General features: G+C 47.1%; 1 protein-coding gene across 1 annotated transcript in view; it reads left to right on the top strand.

Moving 5' to 3' along the window:
• The window catches only part of SLIT3 (slit guidance ligand 3), a 561,455-nt gene that overhangs the window by 355,319 nt on the left and 187,083 nt on the right, over positions 1 to 19,053 (top strand). The window contains exon 5 of the mRNA XM_081035897.1: positions 16,531 to 16,602. Coding sequence (XP_080892023.1) covers positions 16,531 to 16,602 — 72 coding nt within the window. The remainder of the gene's footprint in view (positions 1 to 16,530; positions 16,603 to 19,053) is intronic.

Here is a 19,053-nt window from a genome sequence, read left to right as displayed (position 1 = left end):
TTCACGGCTGCACTGGAGCCCCACCCCCTCTGGCTGCCTAGCGTGGATTGAGCGCTCCTTTTATACGAGCGTCTTGTCCTTCATAGCGTCTATGCGAATGATAAAAACTCATGGGTACAATTGCTTGCTTATGTTTGTCTCCCCCACAATTTTATAAGCTCCATGAACAAAGAGCTAGCTCACCACCTATCCCTGTGCCTCATACTGTGCCTGGCACATAGTAGGTACTCAGTAACTGTTTGTGGATGGATGAATGCATGGGTGGATGGACCTATTTTGACTGCGGGCAGAGCATTCAGAGGGCTGTTCACAAGTTGCAGCGCGTGTCGCAGAGAGAGAGCCAAGGAGGGACGGCACCTACCCCGTTAGCCAAGTCAGCCAGTGCTTCCTGGCAACCAGAAAAATGACGGCTACTGCACCCAGAACTCCCTCCCATCCTGCCCCTTACTATAAAACAGAAACAACACACGTGTGGTGGGGGGGGGGGGTGAGGCTCCGCATTCTTGCCCCAGACCATGTGACTTTGGACAGGTCCTTTCTCTTTTGGGTTTGCCAAATGTCAGCCAAGAAGCTTGGATCTTGTAGCTCTAAAATTTGTTAAGAATCCTGGGTTCTGAGCAAAGATGCTTCATTCTGAGTAGTGTCCAGTGACTCAGGGTGTTTGGTCCTTTCTCCTCATCTTGGCTAGAGCATGTCAGCAAAGGAAATCAAACTGGGAGCGTTGACCTGGTCCCTGCTTCACTCCAGAGCCTCTGTGTAGAGCCGTCCTACCGCAGGACCCGGGCCGGGGTGGCTGTGAAAGGCTGAGCGGCCACAGGTACAGCCCTTGCAGACCAGATCCTTAGAGGAATCAGGGTGCACAGGAGTCCACGGGGCACCCACCTTCTGCTGCCTGTCACCCTGCTTTAGGGCATCGTGCCACCCCAGTGGGCTGGCTGAGGTATCAGGACTGGGGTATTTAACCAAGACTCAGAATACACTTGTGTATCTCAGATGAGGGTCCCCAACTCCTTTCTGGTTCTTCTCGTTTTCTTTTTTTGCAATCACAGATTTCGATAGTAACTCTGAACTTCCGTAGCAATCCTCACAGTCTGCTCCTTCTGTCTGACCTACTGGGAGGGTCCCACGACAGGTGTACGATTTCATCCTCACCTTCTGTCTTTGTACATGTCTAGAAGTTCTTCTCTCTGTTTTCCATCCTTAGGAAAATATAGACTGTCATTCTATACATAAATAAATTGATGTAGAAATGATGTAGAAAAGCTCAGAGAGAGAAAGAGTATAAGAAGAAAGAAGCAAGGCCACATGGTTCCGTTAGAGAAAATCAGCTTTTAAACCTGGCTTTTACATAAGAGATTAGGAATCCTTCTACCCAGATGTTTTGATGTGATGGTAATAGCTTTCTCAGGAATAATACCTTTTAACCTTCTGCCCTGTTTTGTTTGGGGTTTTGTTTGTCAGGGCAGAGGGTGTCCATTTCCCTCTCTGGGGGGGCACCAGGGAACTCTAGTTGAAGATTATTAAAAAAGCAAACTCCAAAGGACCCAAAGAAAGTGAAGGCAGGGCGTTTGCAGGTTCAATGGTGTGAGGCTTAGAAAAGTTGATAAGAAGGATTAGAACTGAAGAATAAAAAAGACCCTTGAAAAGCCAATCCATTATGGGGTCCATTACTTTATATATATTCTCCAAAACCACATGAATAAAGGGGAACGAAAGGAAGGAAGGAAAAAGCTGGCTTCAGTTCAGGACGTCAATTATGTCTCTTTTTAATCCCCTTTTCACAATTTATTTGACATTTTGAACAGTGGCCAAAAAAGCTATTATAACTATAAAACATATTCATTGGTATAAATCTCATTAAGTTGAGCGATTTAATTAAGGTATTGACATGCTTAATTGATACGTGTAAGCCAAGACCATTTTCATATCTCATTTCCATATGCTTTTCTGCTTTCAGAGAAGCAAGGAGCTGGATCTTAAAAAAAAAAAAGACTCCCTCCATAAAAATGCTATAGATTCATCTGTGCCTAATGTCCCAGGGGACCACTTCATGCCACTCTCCTTGATTCCGAGCCAGCTACTCCTCTAAGTGGCACTGCTTGGATAGAAGGTGATGTATACCCAGCTGAGTGCCTGTCAGACCTTCTTATGATCAATAGGAGAATATTTATATTAATAAAGCACCAAGTTAATTAAATGAAATGGTCCTCCGGGTAAACTTAAGATACTAGACGGTGGGCATGGATCGATGTATTCTGCCATTTGAACATGAAGTATGTGCCTTGAAATTTTATGGTGCTTTTAAAAACTTGCTTCGTAATGTAAAAAAGTTTGAAACCACCACAAGTTCTCTGTGCCAAAACCGCTCGCTCCTCTGGCTTCCGCCACAGAGGGAGACAGGAAGGATGGGATCCGCTAGAGATGGGAGCTTAGAGGTTCCGCCTGACCTCCCCTGGTCTGAGTGGCTCCCCTCCTGCTGGGGGCTTCTCTTGGCAGACAAGGCTGGGCTGGGGGACCGAAGCCTGAGCTCAGTGCAGGGTCCGGACAGAGAGGATGATGCTTCCTTGTCCCCAGAGCAGACTTTAAGTCAGATGTGAGAAAGACATCCCCCGCCCGCCCCCACACACACACCAGTTCTTGGTCCCCTCATCCTGGGAAAGCCCCAAGCTAGGGTCTTTTGGAGAGGAACTTCTACTAGGCTCGCAAATTCCTGCTGGCTTCTGCCTGATCCTTTCCCTCTTGCCTCTGTCTCTCGTTCTCTCGGTCTTTCTGTGAATCTCTTCTGTGTGTGTGAACCAGTCTTCACCCTGTTTCTCTTTGTCTCATTTCTGTGCCTCTCTATCTGTGTGTCTCTGCCTTTCACAGTCGCTTCTGTGAAATCGCTCCCTCTGTGTATGTGTTTCTCTGTGACTTTCTCTTTTGTTTTCTCTAGTTTTCTGTTTCTCTTTGTTTCTCGCTCTTGGTGTTTGTCTCTCTGCCTGTCTGTCTTTCCCTCTCTCACTCTTTCTTTCTCCACCTTTCCCTCTCTGTTTCTGTCCTCCTGTCTCTCTCATCACATCTTTCTAGCTAGCATCCATCCATCCGTCCGTCCGTCCATCCGTCTGTCTGTGCCTCCCTCCCTCCCTCTCTATCCCTCTTCGCTTCCGTTCCCCTGCTCATCGACAGCTGATTTAAAGAAGCACCTTGTACGCAGACTCAGCCCCTCCACACTGGCATTGAGAGGATGTCTTTCTGGTCCACTCCCCCTCACTCCTGGAGCAGCCTCCTCCACTGGGTGTGGGGATAGGAAAGAGGACAGAGACCCTCTGCATCTTGCCTTAGCAGCTGGGTCCATCTGCAGGGGGGAAGTTCATTTCCTAAGAGGTGACGTCATGCCTGCTGTCCCCTTTGTCCTCTCCCACAAACCGTGCCTTGTCGCTTTCTTAGCTTTGACCCATAGCACCTAACTTTGTGGGTACGTTGTAGTCACCCTATTAATGATGACCATTCATTGCAATGTCGGCGGCCACAGTCTTTACAGTGTAGTGAGGACAGCCAGGGAGTTTTCTTTAGTTGCCAATTCAACTCTCCTTCCTCCCTTGACTTATCTCAGCCTTTCCTCTCAGGGATGTTTCCTGCCTGCCTCTGGACACCTTGGGAGCTCACCCAGGTCCCCAGCCTCCTTCGGAAGGTGGAGGATGCTGTGACTTGTCCTGAGTCTGTGCCCAGGTGGCTGGGTCAACATTCTGCTCTCCGCCCAGAACCCGTGTTTGGGTTGAGGCCACTTTCCACCTCACCCTGCCCGGGCTGTGACCTCAGAGCCCTCCTCTCAGCTGTCCCACCAGCTGCCTCGGGCTGTCCTCCTCCATCCTCTCTCTCCTTGCAAAAGTCTCCTGCCGACTTCTCTGCTCAGCAATTGCTGCACAGTTCTCCATTTGCAGTAGGGGATTACAGAGAGCGGTGTGGCTTTCACCTGTGTCCCCACCTTGGCCGCCACACCCTCTTCATCGCAGGGAGAGCCTGGTAGATTCCATGAGGTTGAGTCCGCGTGCAGGACCCAGTGAAGCATTGAGGCACAGGAGCCTGAGGGGAACCCAATTATTGCTTTCTTCGGTATTGAACTTGACCTGGAGTTGCTGCTTTACAGTTTTTGAGTTTCTGTGTACTATTCTCTGGGCCAAGAAGTTTAAGGGATTTTCTTGTCTTCTGCTCACAGTGTTTGAATGCAGATTTGAACAAATTCAACTACTAGTAATAATTAGTACTTTTAAAATGCTACTGCCAGGTAACATACAAAGAGCTCTAAATTCATTAGTCATTTCATAGTAATGCCATAGTATTTTCATTGTACCCATGTTACAGATGAGGAAACTGAGTGGTAGACAGGGTATCTACTCATACAAAGCCACACAGTGAACAAGAGTCTGAGGTGGAGTTCACACCGGCCTCTCCCAGGCTCCTGAGTGACGCTTTCAATACTTGGCCTGACTGCCTCCTGAGGTCTTGCCCACGTGCAGGACTTCTGGGGTCAGGTATGAAAGGAGAGGAGGCGAGTTACCAGGAAAAGTATAGGAACAGTCTCAGAGAAGCAAGGGAGGTGTTCCAGAAGAAGTCTCCCTTTATCCCTTCTCTCTGCCCCCCACCTCCTTCTGTGGAGGTCCTTTCCTCTTTCCCTGGGACAGGAGTTCCCTGTATGTGGCATAAGACTAGTGGCAGCAGTCTCACATTTGTCACTAATTAATTTTGCCTTCACAGTTCACCAGGGTCTCCTAGCACTCAAATCCCTTGTCTAGGGCCTTTGAAGCTAAACAGCCAGAAGCAGATCTGGGATTAAATGTTAGTGTTAACTTCAAGCTCGGTGTAAACCTATTTTTATGTAAATAAGCAAGAGAACAGCGTCTATTCTCCTTTGGTCAGGACTAGGACATCCACAGGTGTGAGATATTAGCAATTGCTTTGAATGCAATAAATAGCGCAGGGGGTCATGATGAGAAATGTCAGCTGTAGTATTAACATAGCTTAATGGCTTAAGGTGCTATGTACTGCAGCACTCGCTTCACGAAGCTAGCCTTGCAACTCAGGGTGCTGAGCTCTTGCTGAATTGCTTTCCTGCTTCAGTAAAAGATAATTTTGAGCCTTTCTGAAGCCGTATTGATTTTATCGGCAGATGGCCCCAGGATAACATCTCACCTTCACCATTGAGGTTTCACTTATTTAATGGGGTTCTGAAAAGTTACAGGAAGGAACAGGCATATGCAAGCCACATTTCCTTGAGCTACAGCTCTGCCTTACAAATTCCAAGCAAGGCATAATCCCTCCCTACCCACCCTCGCGTGCTGACCTTTCTTCAGTGAAACAGAGTGGACCACAGAAGAGTAACCCCTCTAGTGGAGAAGGGAGCAGTTGTTCAGTAGGGTCAGGCGCACACGGGGCATCCAGAGGAGTGTTCTAAGAAATCTGTTTTCATGATCCAGTTGAATATTTAAGGTGACAGGGGTGGGAATTAGGAAGGGGCTTCAATTGCTCCCAAACTACGGTCCCTTAGCCCTCTGGACTGCCTCTCTTCCTCCCACCTCCTCCTCCTCTCCTACCCCATTTTGACTTCTGCTAATCCTCAGGCTCTGAGGGTTTTCAGATTTTCTAGACAGTTTGGCAGGGAGGAAACTGATCGCAGAGCCGATTATCACAATGATAATCAAAACTTTCTCACTGCCAATCACCCCCTTCCAACAGCTCCTAGAGCTAAATGCTAAAAGTGTCTCTTTCTGTACCCTGACTTTCAGGGTCTGTATTACCCTAGTCTCCGTAAGTTTCAGGATTCAGAAACGGGGAGAAGGGGGGTTGTTATTGGCGGTGAAACACTGTCAGGCACACATGGCCCTTTTCTGGATCGAATTCACTTTCCAAATCTGTTGTATCCTCTCAGGTCAGGTTTCAACTCTATTCTGAGTTCTGCTTAGCCAACCTTCCCAATATAAGTGCTCATTCCCATGCTTCAGTTTAGCTCACTAATCTTTTCCCAATTGGAGACCTTATCTGAGACTCCTTCCATCCAAAGCCTATTCTAGTGTCACTAGTTCTCGAGCATGACACGCCACCAGGGAGACGGAGAAAGAAGCGTGGAGGAATAGGACAAGAGCCTCTTTCTAATCTAAAGGGACAAAATGAACTGGGAAAAAAAAAAAGAAAGAAAATCCCCATAGCTTGAGATTTATTCTCTATCATCCATGAACCAGGAAATGGCATGAAATCATTTTTGCTTATTTTTTTTAATCCATTCAACACATATTTTTAAAGCTGTGTGTCGGGCCTTGTGCTCAGCAAAAACCTCTGACCACACGAAACTAATAATGTAATAAGGTTGCCAGTGGAAAATGCCATGTCCTGTTATAAGCTTGACCTTCAGTCAGCATGTAGATAGCAAACAAGCATTCTCCCCAGATCCAAACTCACTTTTACCTGTGCTCAGGACCCTAATTCACATTTACCTTTTTGGTAAAGTCAGTTTTGACAGTGCCCTGGGACAGTTCCTGAGTTAAAGGACCATGTTGCTGGATGATCTGCCATTTTGCTTGAGCTTTCTTTTTCAGAAAAGGTACGAGGGACAAGGGAAAGAGACTGAGTCAATCACAGACTCACTCCCTCCTTCCTGGTGCCAACAGAAGTGGGCCCAAGTGGCAACTGAAAATACAAACTTAGAATCCCCCAGAAAAGCAAGTTAGAAAGCACTCCATCCATCCCCTTAGTTTTTGCTGATTATGGTACAAGCAGGTCTTCACCTATGGGACATTATGCCTCAGAACCTAGGCTATCAGGCCACCATCTGGGAGGCAAATGAGGGTGCCCAGGGCAGCAATTAATCACAAAGCAGGCCAAGCACACACTGCACTTCAGAACAATTCCATAAACGTCCCCCCCAGCCCCCACCACCTCCCGCTGGCTCCCAAGGTTTCATCTCCTAATTGCAAAAGCTTTTTGGCATGGAGAGATGTCTTTGTGGAGAAGAGAGGACTCAATTTGGGCCATCAAGTCACGGGAACAAGGGCGCTTCTCCAATTAATCAACAAATGCTTGGCTCCAGCTTTCGGCCAGAGAGCATCGATTTACGTAAAGCTACTTCTCAGGATGAATTTGCCTCCTTCTACTCCCCCTGCAGTCCCCTTGTCCAGCCAGCATTAGACATGCTACTGGATTTCAGATTGACAGTGTCGGCTACAACAATCAAATTAGGGATGAAAGCCTCAGAGGGCTGCCAAGGGAGCGGGGTGTCGGGGAGGGAGGGGTTGGGAACAGTGTGTGAGCCTGGGAGGAGGATGGATTGCACAGAAATAGGCTCCCTCTCCCAAACTCCATTGGGCAGACACATAGCTTCCAACAGGGGGAAAAAAAAAAGAAAGAAAACACTGGTCTCCATCCTTTTGAACTAGGTGGACCTCCCTACCCCTATAACCAAGACTGATAAATTAAACCAAAACATCTCATTGGCCCTAAAACTTGGCAGGGGACTATCTCAGTTACAAAATTAGATCCTTATGAGCAGATGATTTCCAGCATCAGATTCCTGCATGGGATACAAGGACACCAAAGTCTCAGTTGTACCCCCAAAGGGTACGTGGTGACAGATGCATGGACTTGAGTCAGCTGCCTGTAGCTGGAATCCTGGTGGTGTTTCCTGGACCACTTAGCTAAGCAGGGAAGTCTGGACCAGAGCAGAAGGCACAGTTGGGCTGATACTAGTGAGAGCGCCCCAGATCAGCCTGGTAGAACTGCCTCGTTGCTGAACTGTGATAATCCCAGAGATCAGTGAGCTGTTGAGAAGCCCAGCCTCACTACCATTTGTTGGAGGTGATCCTCAGTTATAATGCTGTTTCCTGAACACAAAGAGCTTTAGTTGGAGTGGCATGTGATAATTAAATAAAGAAAGCTTCTGTTTAGACTGGAAGTCTCCGTTAACCCTGCCCGCCCTGGAAGGGTGTTGGTTCAGAAAGATTCAAATTAAATCCTATGGTTTGAAAGTCATTCTCTGCTCATAGGAAGGATGGCTGAGAGACTAGAATAGTTCAAGCCATGGCGCTTGCTTCCCTTAATCCAGAGGTTTCTGTCTTGACGGGCTCCCCTTCACATTCCCTGTTATATACCTAAACCCCAAAGGAGTCCCATATTGGGCTCCTTGAAATTGGTCCCAACCTCTCTCTCTCTCTCTCTCTCTCTCTCTCTCTCTCTCTCTCTCTCTCTCTCTCTCTCTCCCCCTCTCTCTTTTTCTCTCCCTGTCTCTCTCTCTCACCTGTAAGAGGGCACATAGCTGTAGCACCCAGCTTCTGGCCTTATCGTAGAACTGCACTGTCCAGTACACTAGACACCAGCCGTATGTGGTTACTGAACACTTGAAATGTGGCAGGTCTGAACTGAGATGTACATGAAATCCACACCGGAACCCACAGCCTTGTTAGAAAAAAGGATGTCACGGATCTTACTCATAATTTTTTGTATTGATTACATATTGAAGTGATAATATTTTGGATATATTCGGTTAAGTAAAGTACTTTGTTAGAATTCATTTTAACTATTTCTTTCTACTGTTTTTAATGCAGCTAGTGAAATGATTTTAACCGTATGGGTATGTCGTGTTCCCTGGGACAGTGCTGTCCTAGAATGAGCAGCTCTCCCCCGAGGAGTATTGGGCCCTGCACCCTTCAGCCCTGGGCTGAACTGTTCTGTTGGCCAGCACAAAGGGTTATTCGTTGACCATTTGGGGGAAATTCATTTAGATGGGCCCTGCATTCACCCAGCTCCCCCCTCATGACTTTTAGTGTCGACATTCAGCCTGCTTTACTCATTTACTTTAACCTGGGTAATCCTAACGCGTTTGAGTCGGTAATCTCTAGAACATCTGCCCATAAAGAGGCAAAACGGGCGCCCACGTTGGTGACCGAGCACAGAGCACCCTGGCTGCATCGCAGCCCTTTGTCGCAGCTCGCAGCCCTCAGTGCCTCAGAGGCGATTGGCGCCGCTGTCCTTGGACAGCAGGCCGCCACGTGCATTCGCAGCCCTGAATGCGCGGCTGGCCGGCCGCTCAGTCCTGCCCCTTGCCTGCCCTCCAGTGACCTCCCCTAGGGTGGGAGCCCTTCTGGAAACCTGCAAGAAGTTACCCGTCTGTGAGGTGCCACCAGGGACGTCCTAATCCCAGGCAGCCAGAGTCTGCCCTCTGCATTTGGGAGAGCCCGGGGCAAAGTGCGTGCTCTCCTCCTGCCGTGTCTCTGAGATCCCAAGGAAGGGTGTCGTCACCTGTGGACTCTTACCCCTTCTAGGTGAGCCTCCAGACTGGGCCCTGCCTGGCTTCCTAACATACAGACCATTTGTTTCCGTTCTCTACCCCCTCCGCCACCTCCGGTGAGTCTCTCCATCCCTTGGGCGTTTGGCCCAACACCAGCAGGCTCACACTGAGACACAGGAGGCCGCTGCCTCTTGGATCCAAGATTTGTCCTAAAATCAGACGAGACACTCAAGTTAGTGGGATGCTAAATTTGTTAACTTCATGCTAATAAGAGGAAGAGCGTGGTTTGCATTGGTACAATGCATTCGAGTATAGAAAGCACTTGCTTGTCCATTATCTGCAATGCTTATCCTAATTTCATGGACGTTCAAGTGGAGGCTCAGAGAATTGAATTGGTGTTCCTAAAGACACATGGCCTGTTACGTAGTACAGCTGGGACATGAACTTGGTACCTAATCCCATACACTAATCATTCTACTCATGTTCTCAAACTTGTTCAAAATTTAGACTCCAGAAACCGTCTCTGGGGTTTCTGATTCACTGGCTCTGGGGTGGGTCCCAGGAATCTGCATTTAAATGTTTTATTATGGAAAATTTCACACATGCATAAGTAAAGAACAGATTATAAATGAGCGCCCCTAATACCCGTCAGTCAGCTCCAGGTATCAACTCACATCCAATCTTGTTTCCTCTATACACCTACCTGCTTCCCCTGATTCTGTTAGTCATCATTTATCCTTAATTATTTCAGTGTGTATCTCTCAAAGATAAAGACATAAATGAAAGAAACAATAATCCACAATACCATATTCTCATCTAAATTAAAAACAGAAAAACAGGGACATATATTTTTTCAAAGCCCTATCAGTAAATTCTGGCCAGGTAGTCCATGAGTCCCACAGCGAGAACAGCGGCCCTGTGCCACGCCAACTCTTTATAATGACGTCGAACTGTTCTGATTTTTATCAACCTGTCCACTTTGAAAGCCAAAGTACTTGACGGAAGGATGACTAAGATTGGCATCTTTCCCTTTGTGTTTCCCTTAGAAAACTAAAAAGAATTTGGGGCCTCAAGCAAAACTTGTGAGTTATATTCCTTGGTGGTTAGGAACAATCTGAGGTGTGAGTCGAGCTACAAACTTTCTTCTTGATGAAAAGAGAGAAAACAGTGAACTGCAGCTCTGATGTTTTGAGGTATCTAGGGGTTTATTTTACCTTCCTAAATGTCTAGGTGGCTGTTCCTTTGTATCCGGGGTCAATGAGAATGCAAGCTCCAGGAGAACAGAAACTTGGTTCTGTTCAACCTGTGACATGGTGCAGCACATAGTAGGTGCTCAATTCAGTTTTTCAATTGAGCACCTACTATGTGAATGAAATAAATCTCTGAGGTGACATCCATGTTAAATGTCTGAGTGGTATGATTAGGACTTTTCACATGAGCTTGTTAGAGAAGGCAGAACAGAAGGGGCTCTTATTGATATCTTTCACTCAGTAACTTTGAACATCAAGGGAAGAAGCAATGTAAACTGCTGCTGCTGTGAAATATTCAGAAACCCAACTAGAGCAGTGGGGATAATTGGTGTGGGTTTTTTTGTCCGCCATTGATACTTTGATTTTCTGGATCCCCAAGACAGGTGGCAGTTCTTTCAGGAAATGATTCCGTCACTCCCTGTACTCTCCCCTGGACAAAGGATGCCATTGGCCAGACACCCTGCGGGAGGCACTGGGGCTTCTTAGCTGGGACATATGCTTGGGGCACATTTGTTTTTGACAGTGACCCAACTGCAAACATACAATCTTGCTTATTAAGATAAATTGCCTGCAAAAGAGATTTGCCTTTTAAGCTAAATCCTCCCTGAAGTCCACATTGTAAAATCCCCAGAGAACAATTTTTCCTGTCCTTCCTGCTGGATAAAATAAACAAAATGACATCTTTCTCCTTGTTTTCTGGAGCAGAGTGCTGTGTCACGGTTACTGTACATTAGGAGTCAGGGTGCGGGGGGGGGGGGGCAGGGTTCAGCTTTTGTTTAGGAGGGTAGTATTGAGAATACTACATTGAGAATACTCAATGTCTCGATTGAGTATTGAGACAGTGTAGATTTATGGATTGTCCATCAGAAATTCAAAACTCCCTAAGTGAGTTTTGATTGATACCTGTTGCCCCAATGCGCTGGTTTCCTCCTCCTAGGCAATGACTGAGAAAGTAATTTTAATATATACTCGGGCCAAAGAGAATCAGAAAGTGGGTAATCCACTGCCCTAATCCCAAATCCAGTCATGTGAAATATAAGTGCGTTTAGATCATTCCCTGGTTTAGTTTGGCTAATCAAGAGTTGATGGATTTTTTTGTTTGTTTTTAATGTTACTGAAAAGGCACCTGATTGGTCTCAGTGAGGGGCTTTGGGGATGTAGAGAAAGAAGGTTCCAGACTGGGTTGTCCAGTTTTCTTTGGTCACTTAGCTTCCACCTGTGGCCTCTTGATCTTGGGTCTTGGATTATGTCACCTTTCATGAGTGTTTTTTTTTGTTTCGTTTCATTTTTTTTTAACCGTCTGATCACTTCCTAATTCAGAACTGTCCTTGAAGCCTTCTTATGAATACTTGGGGCTGAATCCCGTGGGTTACTGACACTGGCCCCAATCCCATGCTGCTGAAGGTCATGGCTGGGAATCTCCTCAGCAATCTGTCCTTGGGCTCCTGGACTCACCTCCTCCAGCCATGTGGAGAGCGGGCAGAGCCAGGGAGTTTGCATTTCTGTTCTCTCCAGCCAAGGACTGTCGGATGCAGGGCTGCAAACGCCCAGACCCGCTGGTGAGAGACAGAGCTCCTAGGTTACTGGGCTAAGGCCAGGACGTGACCTATTTGTCCTTCATTCCCCTTCTCCATCCTGCTTCCTCCATCCCTTACTGCCTCTTCCAAGAGCACTTTGTGAACCCATCACTCGACTAAGTGTTTGCTTCTGAGAGAGCCCAACCTAATACAGACCCTGAACAACCTCTCCTGTTTCATCCAAAGGGACCCAGAATCAAATATAGATATTCCTCTCTAGATGATAGATAGATGAGGGACTCTTTAATCCCTCCCTGAGATTTTATCCAAAGAATATTAACAACATTCATGAGTTTTATTCTTTGCAAAGTTGTAGGTATATGTCCTGAGGTTAATGATAAAGGACATTTTCAACAACGTAAATCCAGGGCTAAATGGGGGGGAAAGTCCAAAAAATAAATGCAGCCATTCGTTGAATGTCTCCAGGGTTCCAGGTGCTGTGCAAAGAAACTCATATATCAACTCGTTTCACCCTCACAATTAACCTGAGGTCCGTAAAATTAATAGTCCTACTGCAAAGACGGGGAAACTGAGGCATAGAGCATTTCAATAGTTTGCATGATCATACAGCTAATAAGTAGCTCCACCCACTTCAGAAACAAGAATTCCCCAAAGTTGGGGGAGCTTCCAAGCCCTATTTTGTACCTTCAGAATAATTCGAGATTGATATCTAGGAGCAAATCCCCTCTCTGCCCCCCAAACTGTCATTTAACACAGACAGGACTTCCTGGTAATATGAATGTGACCAAGATGAGCGCATTGTCTGCAGTGGAGCAAAGAGGAGACTGTTTTCCTGCTCCTTGCCTGGTAAACATGGGGTGGGCAGGGATGGGGGTGAAGGTGGGGACTGTCTTTCACTGGTGCTCTGAGAACAAAGCATGCCTGACATTGCAGGGAGAGCCCCGGGAAGCATTTCAAAAGCTCCACTGAAACTAGACAACCTTTCAATCCATTTATCAAAGTGTCTGCAGTTCCCATTTCAAGGTAGATGAAGCAATAATAAATTTGCGAAGAAAGTTAATCTGTGTCCAAAGCATTTTAGTAAATTAAAAAGGGGGGTGTGGCTGGAAGGGAGATATATTGGTTCTTGCCAACTCCTATTTGACTTACTGTCTCCTTAATAAGTCCTCTTTGGTCTTGTGTTTTTGGATGGAATAATCAGTCAGTTAATCATTTTCCGGAAGCAGGAAAATGCACTTTAGCTAATGCAGTTCCCCTTTCTTTGAGGGCCCTAATTATTTTAAAAGGTGCCCAAATTCGTAACCCTATTTCCCAAACAAGAAAACCTTTCCTACCAGCCATTCTCCTTTAAAACCCCTACCAGCCCTACCAGCCATTCTCCCCAGAAAACCCCAGCATACCTCCCACCCTACTCCAACATTATACCTTTCATCTAATGTTTAAAAAAAAAAAAAAGCAAGTCCCCTTTTCCTGGTCACTTCCCAGCATTTTCCCTCAGGAAGCATGAGGCACTTAAGCCCCAAGCAATTGGCCTGAACTAGGCTCCAGGGCACTACAGATAGATTTTGTTATTTTTATGTTAAGTGTCAGCTGAAAAACGGTGGCTCTTATCTTTCTCAAGGATGGTACTTAACAATAGCCCCATGCTCCAGCATCACGCTGAGATACACTCACTGTTGGGAGCCCTCAACAAGGCCCTCGAGTTAATTGCGAGGGGACAGTTACAGAAAATGAAGCACCAGCCCAGAACCCTCCTCCTCGTCCCATCAGTAACACCATTAAAGCTGTCAGTCTGTCAGCCTACTACAGGTATTTATGAAATCAATATACAATCCCACAGATGGATGGCAGCGGTATTGTTAGCCGGAGAAGAGACCCTCAATGGAAAATAAAATTAATAAAATTTATAAGCGGATTGTCATGGAGAACAGATAAATTCCCTACAATCTATTGGTTTGCTCAGTTGTGGCAGGAGGGAAGTCACAGCAGGGAGGTGGAAAGAAAGCTGTGCTTTAAACTGGGCTCCCTAAACTTGGAGCAGGACTGGGGATATTTACCGCAAGAAAATAGTAAACAGAAACCCAAAGTGCTGCCCCACCCAAGTGCAGGATTTTGCCCGTGTGCGCCCTTTTGTGGGAGACCTCCCAGCAACTCGACCAGAATTTTCTGCTTAAATATTGCTCTCCTCTCCCCATCCCACCGTATTGCAAATCAGGACCTTTGTGCGGTCACTGTTCCTTCAGTATGGTTGGGGCACCTTAAACTCAAAGGGTTAATGCATTCCTGGGTATGTGCCCCTTCTCTGGCTTCCAGGCATAGTTAGAGCTGACAGTTCTGAACCTCTCTCCTGTTTGCTCCCCCTGCCTCTGATTTTAATCATCAGCCATTTGCCAAGAAGTACGGTCTGAGCTGTTTGCCGGGGCGGCCAAATTTAACAGCCAAGCCTGGGAGGGTAGGGTGATTGGCAGAGACCAACCTTCACTTGGCAGAAAAGTCTGGGCCCAAGGTGGCTACTGGAGCCTTTGGTACAGCCCAGATGCCTGGTGGAAATTGCATTACTCAGATGACAGGACATGGGCCCCCTTCTCCTGGAGGCTGATGGAGAGCAGAGAAGTGGCCTTGGTGACACTGCCTGACCTCTGCTGTCATCGTGGGCTTTGTTCAGCGCCGGACTCCAGGCTGGAGCCCTGCTCATTGAATCAGGTCCAGCCAGGGGGAGCCTGCAATGGGGCTCATCATGCATCTAAATGTACTTACATCAGTTGCAGACAGAGGAAACGGCTTGAGATGGGGAGCACCCTGTTATTCAGCCCCAGAAGCCACTAGTATTCATTCTGCACCCCAACTCTAAGCCTTGTTAGCAGTGTCCCCAGGCAATCCCCAAGGGTCTCGAGTTTCAGCCAGCCGCTCAGAGTGTGGCGGCTCATCTTCTCAGGTGAGAGCAGGAAAATGGGCACCTCTCTGCTGCTTTCTCTTTTTCCTCCTGCCCCCCCTTGCAAAATGTTCATTTAGACGGCCTGGGTTCTGGTGGAGGATGGTGATCTGACCTCTCTTTCCAAATATATTTGGAGTAATCCATAGCGTTTGATTAGGTGTCCGTGGAAATCAGCGTGGGAGTGACTATTTGTACACTCGGACTCCAGGAAAACTCGGCAGTGAAAGTTGTGTTTACCCTGTGACCCGCACGTTCTCCTCACAGGACTTTGTACCACAGAAGTAGCTGAACAGGTGTCCCAAAATTGTGTGGGCAGGAAAATCCATCCTAGTGTTTCCTTAAATAGCAAAGTAATTAATTCATACCCAACGTTGTGGGATCCTTTAGCCATCCATACAGTTGGCTGATATGCAGGCATTAAAACCGTTGGCATAGATGTACTGGTAATGACATGAGCAGATGTTCTCAGTATAATGAGTGAAAACAGAGGTTGTAGCAGACTATATGCTATGAGATCATATTGGTGAAATTTATGTATGTCACTCCTAATTAGTAACAGGGGTTATGTCTGGGTAGGTAATTTTTTTACCATAATATCTGAAGGTTTTTGTGTTGTTTTCAAAATTATATATATATATATATTATATATACACATATATATAATATATATTATATTATAAAATATACATGTATGACTAAAGATGTATACATATGTGTGTGTCTATACAGGTGTATGATTGATTACTTTCTGAGATCCCAAATAGCTGGAGATAGGAATGAAAACAAGTGCATGTGTTTGGTCTAGCAAAATAAAGAAATAAATAAATAAAAGTGGAAAACAAAATAAAGAAGACCGCGTGGTCTTCCGGAAGGAGTTTGCGGCTTTGGGTGTTCTTAAAGAAGACCCTGACACAGGACTTGGGTTTGAGCCGGTTTGAGACCTGAGGCTTTGTCCCTGACTCTCTTCACTCAGGGACACGTTAGCGCTGCCAGCGGGGACCCCTTTTTGGATGGTTTTGTGGAAATGCAATTTGAATTCATCATGCTTGTCACTAAGATGATCCAGGAGGCCCCCTGGGGGGGGTCTCTGGGGCTCTAGAATAAGCAGAGATGGTCGTTCCCCCTCAGAAAATCAGGATGGCCAGGCTCCCATTCCAATCCCAGAGGACAAAGGCAGAGTCCCTGAGATGTGGGGTTGGGGTGGTATTGCCCCAGCAGGGGGAGGGATGCTGTGGGGGAGGGGGCCAGGGGTCGTCTCCAGGAGGTGGCAAAACAGAGACTCGGGTACTGTCTGTGCAACAAAGAGGCCAGTCCTGGCTCGTGGCCTGGAGGTGTGAGACCACCCACAGAGCCCGCCCTGGAGGCGAGCTGCTCGCCCTGTAACCATTTCAGCAAAGGCCATCTCTGGAGGAACAATGTGCAGGCTGTAGCAGCCTGGGGCCTGAGACTAAACAGTCCCCCAAACAGCCTCCATGGGGTTTTGTTATCATAATGAGATGCAGATAAAGCCGGCCTCGGCGGCTAATGCAGTGTGCCTCTTCTCTCCTTGTTTAGAGATCTGAGCGAAAACCAGATCCTGGGCATCCCGAGGAAGGCTTTCCGCGGCATCGCCGACGTGAAGAACCTGTAAGTAATGTTTCTGTTGCTTTGCTGCATATCTGGCTCTCTGGCCGGAGCAGGGGTGAGGGACGGAGGACGAAGGACGAGGGACGGGACAGGAAGGCCGTGTCACCGTCGCACTGCCTGAGCCAGGCGCCTCTGAGACAGACTGAGGGATGTGCTTACGCGCTTCCCAGGGAACACACGTCGAACGCACAGCAGCTCCGCAGGGTCCTGTTCTCCGGTTTTTCATCCCCAAGTAGGCGCCTTCGCGTCTCAGACCTGGGTCAGAGCCTGGCCCCGCAGTAGGTCTGTGGCCTGCTGCTCAGCTCTGCTTCTCCCAGTGTCATTATTGTCCCTAAAACTGGGATGGTAGCCTGGTGGGGGTGTGGATGCAGATGAGAAAACATTGTAAATCCTCACTGCATCGGACGTCGTAAATGTTCAGTACATGGGAGACTTGGTGATGATAAAGAAGATGATGAAGATCATGATGGTGAAGATGTCACTTGTTATTAGAATCTCGTGAGAGAGCCCTGGGACTTGTGTCCCAGGGTCATGGGGCTTAGGCAGATCCACTGCACGGGGGGCTCGGATTTTTTTGTGTGTGAAATTCCTACTGAGTCACAGGAAGTTTCAAAAAAATGGTAGACAGGTTGATGTACTCTTTCACTCAGTTGTTTTCCCCCAATGGTGACATCTTATAAACTATAGTCTAACATCAAAGCAAGGAGACTGATGTTGGTGTAATTTACTGACTTTATTCTTTAGATTTCACAGTTTTACGAGCACTCATTGGTGTGCACGTGTGTATGCGTGTGTACGTGCGTGTGTGTGCACCTGCATGTGTATATGCACATGTGTGTATGTGTGTGTGCGTGTGCACACGCGTGTGCATGTTTGTGTGCACGCATGCACACGTGCAGTTCTGTGTAACTCGATCCCTGTGCCCATTGCTGCCATCGATGCAGGACTGTCCCATCGGATAACCTCGGTCGTTTCCTACCTGGCCGCCACTGTGCTGCATGCTTGTTAGTAGCTCCTGGGCCCTCAGCTTCACGAGAAGCATGCCTTCTGAATTTTCTACCCACATCACTGTGTCGATGTGTTCAGAACATGTGTTTAGAGAGGGGCACAGAAGTTCTGGTTTGTGTGAGCAGGCGTTTCTGCCCACTGGCCTCCTCCGTGGGCTCACATTCAACTTGAGAAGTCTTGAAGGAGGCTTTTTAAAACTATTTTAGCTGTCACTTTTTCCTGGAGTATACTGGGAAGCTGATGATGGCTTCCAGACAGAGGTTATCTGCATCCCCTGGTGCTGAGAACTTGTCGGAAAGCTTTTGGTGTTAAACAAGCAAAGCACACAAGAAAGCAGAGGCATCTTGGGTGCAGGGAAGGGGGCAGGGAGGACTTTGTAAGGGGCTCCCATAGGGAAGGCGGCCCACTGCTTCATCTGGAAGGGTTTGCCGTGGAAAGGAGAGGAGAGGACAGGGCTGCTGGAGCAGACGAAGCCTCAGAAAAAGTGACTCAAGATTGTGCCCGTAAACCAAAACTAAGATGTTTGTATTCAGTAGCATCCCAGAAACGAAGGCAAGGCCAGAGGGGGCCCTAGAGAGCCTGTAAAGCCCCACAGTCAGCCGTGAGAAAACTGAGGCCCAGAGAAAGGCAGTGGCAAAACAAGGCCAACCAGCTTCTTGATCATTGAGCCCCAGATTAGCATTTTACATATGTGAAGTGGTGTATCTGTCAGATGTTTCGGCTTTTATTTTCCATGGGCCAGTTAACAGTTAACAACAAAATATATATGTGTGTCTGTGTATGTAGTGATGATGCAGAAGAACTGTAATTACCAGCTACATTTTTGATTCTCAGGAAAGTGATTCCATCTTACAGTGGTCCTCAGTAGTTGCTGGAGGGTTTGGAGATTATTGTTGTTGTTTTCACATAATACCCTTAACCTTGTAAAGGCCTCAGGAGCTAAAAGATTCAACATTCTACAAACACAGGCTTCTGAGTCTCAGAAACTCCCGTCAGGCTCTCCTTCTCCAGGCCACACAGATGTGTATCACTTAAGGGTCTTCTCTTTGGTTTATACCCAGTGTCAGCATGTGGTCCTGGGGGGAGAGGGGAGGGGAGTAAACTCACTGTTTAACGGGTGAATTAGCCAGCAAAACTAAAGATGGATTGACTGCTTTACACCTCTAATCAGTGCAGGCAGCACACATTTGTTGTTGTCCAGAACCTAGAAGGTACAAAAGTATAATTCCTGTTCTCAGGTAGCTTCCAGTAAAACTGGGGACCAAAAAAACGTGTGCATACAAGAGAGCATTTCGTGATTGAGCAGTCCACATGAAAATTGGCACATGAGTGGCTATGCATGGGAAAGGGCTGTCCGAGCTCAGAGAAGAAAAGTAGCTTTAGGCAGTGTGGCCTGACGGTTAGCGTCCTAGATGTCTGTCTGATTTCCAGCTGTGCTGGGTA

The sequence above is a fragment of the Rhinolophus hipposideros genome, assembly GCF_964194185.1.
Source record: "Rhinolophus hipposideros genome assembly, chromosome: 23".
Taxonomy (NCBI): Eukaryota; Metazoa; Chordata; class Mammalia; order Chiroptera; family Rhinolophidae; genus Rhinolophus; species Rhinolophus hipposideros.
The sequence above is the reverse complement of the archived record's forward strand: the minus strand, read 5'-3'. Positions and strand labels throughout refer to the sequence as shown.